This window comes from Micropterus dolomieu, linkage group LG08, assembly GCF_021292245.1.
Source record: "Micropterus dolomieu isolate WLL.071019.BEF.003 ecotype Adirondacks linkage group LG08, ASM2129224v1, whole genome shotgun sequence".
In the NCBI taxonomy this organism is placed as follows: domain Eukaryota; kingdom Metazoa; phylum Chordata; class Actinopteri; order Centrarchiformes; family Centrarchidae; genus Micropterus; species Micropterus dolomieu.
In genome coordinates this window covers 5,435,792-5,443,356 of record NC_060157.1, presented here as the reverse complement: position 1 = coordinate 5,443,356, position 7,565 = coordinate 5,435,792, and the positions used below count along the sequence as shown (strand labels likewise).

The 7,565-nt window shown below is 40.5% G+C and overlaps 1 protein-coding gene across 1 annotated transcript; it reads left to right on the top strand.

Moving 5' to 3' along the window:
- The first annotated feature begins 473 nt into the window (after positions 1-473).
- On the top strand, positions 474-4,813 carry hsd17b10 (hydroxysteroid (17-beta) dehydrogenase 10). Its single transcript, XM_046057401.1, has 6 exons — positions 474-622; positions 2,042-2,206; positions 3,242-3,406; positions 3,491-3,619; positions 3,702-3,810; positions 4,397-4,813. The coding sequence occupies exons 1-6, from the start codon at positions 599-601 to the stop codon at positions 4,585-4,587; spliced, it is 783 nt and encodes a 260-aa protein (XP_045913357.1). The 5' UTR covers positions 474-598; the 3' UTR covers positions 4,588-4,813.
- The last annotated feature ends 2,752 nt before the right edge of the window (positions 4,814-7,565 follow it).

Genomic DNA, 7,565 nt, shown 5'->3' with positions numbered 1-7,565 from the left:
TATGGAATAAACAAATGCAGGTTATATAAGAATAATAAAGGAATAGAGAAAAATAACGCAACTATTTGCAGAGAAAGAAAAATGTGGCAGATCTTTACATGTGCATTACTCCAGTTTGTGTCGTGCAGACATATTGCAACAGAAGAGGATGTTGCGTACATAAATATATAAACTGACAATATAACATTTTTTAATAAAATAACAATGATTAAGAGCCAGATTTGTGCATGATATTAAATGAAGTAAAATTTAGATATGCAGAGACATAAATTTAACCATTTAGTATTTCTTTCTTTGCACTTTGCATTTTTATTTGTTTGCAATTCACAGAACCAGACGACAGAAATAGACATTGTATGCTTTTTATATATATATATATATATATTTACACATATTTTCACCTACTTTCATGAACATAATACATTTATTTTCATATATCTATCTATCTATTTCCAACAAAGCTGATTCTGACTCTGACACCAGTTGGTGGCGGTAATGCGCCATTTTGTTACATGCCCACCGCCCAAAAGAAGAAGACATCCGGTGACGCCGCCGTCAAATGCGCGAGCTTCGGTGTGACGTCACTGTCTGAACGAACATGGCGAACATTCGGTGTGTCAAGGTGAGGAAAGAAACCTGTCCGCGCGGCGCACCGCATGGAGGCACTCTGGCAGAATGTGATGCGTTGAGACTTTTACTGTGTTGTGATGTGCGCGCGCCTTGTTTTCTTCCTGCTGCTGGTTCGCTCTCCTCGTAGCGCAGAAGTGCAAGTTGTGCAAGTTGGCTAATAACGGTAACATGTTGGGAGTGAATGAGTGGACGCAGCGCCCTCAGCCGTGTGTTGTGCTAAACCTTTGGCCTCTCAGTCACACTGACAGTGACATAAAGGGTTAGTCCAGCTAAATCACAAAAGCAATGAATGAATGAATAATAATCCTATCTGGCCTTGCAGATACTTTTTTTTTTTTTGCCTCGGTTTTGACGCTTCCCTCTCTACGGAAGCTCCTCTGCGGTGCTCATAGCTTTAAAATCAGCTGTGAGTGTCAGGGAAATTTCTGCCTACGTTACAACCGATTTGGTTATTTAACATGAAATTGCTGCATTTTCTTTTTTTTGTTTTATCTTTGCTCTTCTCTCTGGTTTAAAGTGGTCACTTGCAAAAATGTGATGTCTCACATTACCCTGCACCAATCAGAGTTTAGCCACATTTTAATCAAAATGTGATGTTGTTGGATTGTTTGTCTGATCAAACTCCACCCGCAGTGTCCTGATGAAGGAAAGTGCATAGTTGTCAAATCCAAGTGGCTGATTTTGTCTGATTTTTGTCCACTTTTTAAAAAAGTATGTTAAAATGTTCTGAAAAATAGTTTGCACTAAGAAATTTTAACAAACAAATGAAAATGATTTGAGAAATGTTTATTTGCACAATAACAAAACATGCAATTTAAATATTGAAGAAACAAACGTGTAAGTTAAGCTAAAAAAAAGCTGCGGACTACTGCATTATATTCTTTATATAAGTAAAGACATTTCTGCCATAAATTGGAGCAGAAAATGTCTATAAATGTCTATACAATTTCCCTGTGAACAAAAAAAAGCATTTTGTGAGTTTTTTTTCCTCATAAAACTTTTGCAAAACTGACAAAACCCAAAGATATATTATTTTACTTATGAGGTAAAGCAGCGATTTTTAACAGTTTAGGAGCTGGAATATTTGTCAGGTTTGCACGGGAAAAACTACAAAAATGAGAAATTAGTGATTGAAATAGTTAGTAATTTATTTCCTCATGACCAGCTACTCAGTTAATCGCCTTTTATCACACTGGTAAGAATATTCCTTGTTTCCCAACTGTCCTACTCCTAAATGATGAAGTGAGATTTATTTTTTTTTTGCATTTGAAATGAATCAGATCAGTTTTGTCTCTCCTTTCACCCATCTTTCACAGTGACCCATGTTTTTTTTTCCTTTGTTTTTCTTTTTATTTCCTTTTTCCTGTCCTGCCCTCCTCCCCCTGGTCCGTTCCTGTCCGTGTGCGTGCAGGGCATGGTCGGCCTGGTGACGGGCGGTGCGTCCGGTTTGGGCCGAGCCACTGTGGAGCGTCTTGTGCAGAACGGAGCGTCTGCTGTGATCCTGGACCTGCCCTCGTCTGATGGACCGGCTCTGGCCGCCAGTCTGGGGGACCGCTGTGCCTTTGCTCCTGCAGACGTGAGTCCAAAACGCACCAGACACAGTAGAGGTTTTCCTCCACACTGCTCGTCCATGCGTGTGATGACAGAGATCATACCATCAGGTTAAAAGTCTACGGTTCTGAGGGACTGCCCTTTTAAACGTTTTAATGTCTTTCAGCTCTAAACAAGCAGATGGATACAGTTGGTGCATTATGCAGCCAAATATTTCACCTCAGTGATTAGTAGAAACTAAACCAGAGATAAAAAGAGATTAATATTAGACTTAAATTCATCAGGTGGAGAGGGACACAATTTTAAATGAATGCTAAAGTTGCTTTTTATCTGCTGGATGTGTAAATAATTAGCACTTTTGCCATCTCAACTTTATAAGGTGATGATATGTAAATAATATAGTTGGTATGTGAATGTTGTAGTTACAGATTTTTTTGCCCCAAAGTGGCTAAAAAAATCTGTTAAATTAGATTTAAGAGAAACATTTAAAATACAGGTCAAGGCTGCAGCGGTGACTGGAGGGGTCATGTGCACTCTGCTCAGTAGGTGGCACACTCGCACAATCCAGCACCATCAGTACTGCATGGATGTAAAGTTCTTGTTCCATTGTTCATGCTAGACCAGGGGTTTTCAGTTAGAATTCAAAGAGGTCTAGTTAGAGAAAATTTCCCAATGCAAAGGTCCAGAACATCATAACGACTAACTTGTGTTATCATTTATTGCCAGAACATGTAGTTGTATCAACATTTTGTTTTTAGTCAACAACTGACTGTCAAATCAAATAATAATAAATATATAATAAACAATATTCAGTTTTCACATCAAACTGGAGGGAAAATAAATAACTACTCTAATAATAAATTCTAAATTTAAGTAAACTAAAAGAAAGTGCTTAATTTCCCCGGAGATGACTGCGGTCTGTCAATTAGTGACCTCTCTGCCAGACCAAATGAATTGTTTCCTCAGTGCATTTACACACGTGTTCTTGGTTATATCTATTTTTTTTTTTATCACAGACTCGTGTTATTGTTATGTCTAAAAGGGCTCTGTCATTTCCCAGGTTACGTCGGAGGCAGACGTACAGTCAGCGGTGTCGCTGGCCAGAGAGAAGTTCGGGAAGCTGGACCTGGCAGTTAATTGTGCCGGCATCGCTGTCGCCGTTAAAACCTACAACTTTAAGAAGGACCTGCCTCACAGCCTGGAGGACTTCCAGCGTGTTATCAATGTAAGACAAACACACAGCAGATGCATACGGTGGAACAAGAAACGCCAGTTGCAGCTGTGACTTTCCCCTGCGTGTTTTCTGCAGGTGAACATTGCAGGAACCTTTAATGTGATCCGCTTAGCTGTGGGTGCGATGGGGAAGAACGAGCCTGATGCGGACGGACACAGAGGCTGCATCATTAACACAGCCAGTGTGGCAGCTTTTGATGGACAGGTCATTTGAAACGCACACCAACATAAAACAAATCACAAAGTGGCCTCCCTGTTTCTCACGTTTTCTTTTTTCTTTTCTTCAGGTCGGCCAAGCGGCGTATTCAGCGTCTAAAGGTGGCATCGTAGGAATGACTCTCCCCATCGCACGAGATCTGGCACCCATGGGCATCAGGGTCATCACCATAGCACCCGGTTAGTGTTAGTTACATAGTTAAAGAGTGTAAACATTCACCAAGGGGTAGGACCAAAAAAGTGTTGAAGAAACTGGCCTGTCCTTTCCATGTGTGGCTGCATGAACAGGTGCAGGCGGCAGCACCTGGAACACACGTGTGTATGGATCTAGTATACAGAAACATTTTATTTATGTCTATCTAAAAGTTGTTTTTACACTCCGGTTTTTGTACAGATGAAACAAACAAGATATCGAATATTTGTAGAGGTGCTGGTAGGCATTATTTTTTTTTTTTTGCCTTTGGACAGTGCCAGGCTAGCTGCTAAGCTAAGCTAACCTGGCTGTAGCTTTATATTTACCGTATAGAGGCTCTTTTCCTTTAAAAACAAGGTATGAATATTTATTTGCGCTTTTAAATAGAGCTTAGAAATTTTCCTAAAACAGCTGGTCACTGCAGTTTTTTGCAGAAGTTATCAAATAGTAAAACTTAAATTTGCACTATTTTCAGCGGGGGATTAACGATCTGAATTAACTTAAGGTTTGAACATTAAATAACTTCCTTGGTGTCTAAATCTGAATATTTTTTTTCTCTCCCTCATCCTCCAGGTCTGTTCGCCACTCCCCTCCTGGCTGGTCTTCCAGAGAAGGTGCGCTCCTTTCTCGCCCGCCAGGTGCCCTTCCCCTCACGGCTGGGAGACCCCGCTGAGTTTGCCCACTTGGTCACGTCGCTGGCTGAGAACCCCATGATTAATGGAGAGGTCATCAGACTGGACGGAGCCATTCGCATGCAGCCCTGAGCCAGATGATGTGTGTGTGTGTGTGTGTGTGTGTGTTGTTGTTGTTGTTTGGGGTATTTGTTGTTGTAGAAAACTGCATACAGTAAATGTACACTAATGGGTCATAAGCACCATTTAATCAGGGTTGTGAGTGAGAGAGGTGACTGAATGAGACTGTACACAATTCAGAGCATTGCAGTACTTTGTTTTGTAAACTAATCCAGATAATAAACCTCAGATACTTTGATTTATTCCAAGAAGACTTTTTTTTTTTCCTTACAGTAAAACCCCAAAGTTTAGAATTTCTTTTTTATTCGTCTTTCAAATCATCCTGAGCACAAGTTTGATTTGAGAAATTAATATGGCTTTTAATCCAGATATCAGAATTTGCCACAAATACATTTAATACCTGCACATTGGACGGTTTTTAGCAAGTATTGGGGGCTGCTGGCTACACACTGATGAATCAAGTCAAAAAGAAAGAGATCGAATAAAAGATGCTGCAGTTTTCAATAACTTCAGAGGTTTAATTGTTGGAACAAAAAGGCACAAAACACAAAGAGCTGTACTTGTCACAAAGTCACAGCCTACCACAAATTAAATTCAATCCCATTCCCTAACAGAGAAATGCTTATTTTACTGCCAACGGAGAAGCCTGTTCCCAGCACCTTGACCTCCACACCTGTCAGACCGACGCCAATTCCTGTGTCTGCTGCCAGACCCACTGTAGCTTTCACTGGACCAGCAGAGGCCGAAGCACTGGCCACTTCTGCTTTGGCAAAGGCTCGAGCGCTGAGAGATGTCACAGAGGCTCCGATTCCCGCGCTGGCGTTGGGCCCTTTGGCCTCAGCATCAAAAACGCTCCATTCAGCTCGTGCATAACCCATGCCTGCAGCGGCGTACACCCCTGCCTTGGGAAGGCGCTTTCCAGGTTCATCCTCAAATGCCTCTGCAAATGTGTTGGCACCTGCATAGGTCCCAGCAGCAAAAGCTTTTCCAGGACGGTCAAAGGTGTCGATCAGTTCCTGCGCCCCGGGGTCCCCGATGCACACGTCTTCACCTGAATATTGAACTGCATAGGCTGCAAACAAACACACATTACATCTGAAAAATAACTGGAGAAAGATGTAACCAGGCATACATTTCTTCGTTGTATCTTGATTTTTTTAGTTTCAACAGCATGCAGTTCAGTAAAAAGTCTACTTTACTAATTAAAAGATGATACTCTTACCCTCAGCTCTTTTACCTGAAATGAAAGAGTAAATCCTTCAAATGTCAGTATTCACTTAAAAATTCATAAAATGTTACAAAACTTCCACAGTTTGTGCTGTAGCCTGTGTGTCGTCATAATTATATACACTTCAGCCCATAAACCCTCAATCTGCAAGCTTAGTTTTTGAATGTTAGCAATGCATTCAAAGTTACACTGAGTGATATTTTTTAGGAAATATAATATATACCAATTTGAGCAAAGTATGTCCACAGAACATTATGCTTCTAGATTATGTTTGCCTACCTGGCATCTTCAGGGCAGATATTGTACTCTAAAAGAAAAGAGGAAAGGACGATAAACACCAGATTAGAATTGAGTCAACTAGAAAATACCACAGGATTATCATAACATTTGGTGCAGAAGTTCATGTTCCCCTCAGGATGAATTCTAATAACTTCCCTACCAACCCCACTTTGCAGTTAGTGCTCATTAGCAAATGTTGGCATTCTTACATTATAAAGTAAAGATGGTGAACAGTATCTGCTTAACATCAGCATCTTAACGTAGTGACACTATGAGAATGCTGAAGTCTAAGCTCAAATCACCAGTGTGCCTACAGCTTTGAGTCTGTTGACTGCTCGTGTGTTAAATGTTCTGCAAACCATGTTTTCTGTGTGAAAGGTGGAGAGAAAATGTGAAAACAAACCAGAGATCATCACAAAGTTCAGCGAATCCAACGCAAGTTTGCTGAATGGTTCAAATCAGTGATAAGAAACTGCAAAGCACAAGTGTACACCACTGCAAAAATGCATTTTTTGTCTTCCACCACTGCCATACATTTGACATGCATGGCAGTGGTGGTGAAGTCCTAAGCAATTAAGCGGCAATGCTGTTCACCTATATGTTAAATAAGGAGAAATGTTTGTAGACCGACACATGTTGATAATAAGTACTGAAACTTGTTAATCTGGAGGTAATAGTAATAATAACATATTTATATGGTAACTTTAAAGAAATCCAAGGACACATGCCTGAATTAACTATTTATGACACGATAAATATTTTTAGAAAAGCTACTGCCTATGGGAGTTTCCAGGCTGTGGTGAACAGATGGTGTTTGGGGAGTTTTTTTAAACATGTCCAGGGATGAAGCATTGCAGATATCTGCAGAGACGCCATTTTAGAGGGTCGGGGCTGCAATACTGAAGGCGCTGTCTCTGAAGGTACGGAGTCTGGTGTGGGGAATGGAGAGCAATGTCTGTATCCTGAGGAAGGAACATTTGATTTAGTATTTCCCATTCGCATCATAGTAGCTTTATTTGAGCTTAAGGACTCAGTTTGGATCTCTCCACAACCAGTAGGACCAGGGCTTACTTTGATAGGAGTATTGATTCAAAGCAGACTTATAAAAATGTGAACCTATCCTTGAGACTCATAAAAGTTACTCTTCATCCTTTTCCACTTTCCATTTATCTTCATAAGATGCAGACAGCTTACCTTTTTATGTCGCTTGTCCAAGTATGTTTCTGGTTCTTCCCCTGGACTCAATGCTGTTCCTCACTTTTCCATTAGGGAGCAAAGATGTGTCCATTTAAGCACATTGTTCTTGATGAAATTTGATCCAAGCTCCCTCCCCTCTCGGCAAGGCATGACCCAAAAGGCACTGACGAACAATTCAAGGAAGTATTGCTGTAACAAACTCTCATATTTAGCAGCATGTTTCCTTTAAAATTTGTCAGAACTCAAAAAGAAAACGAGGTGATGAACACAGTAATCAGTTAATGTG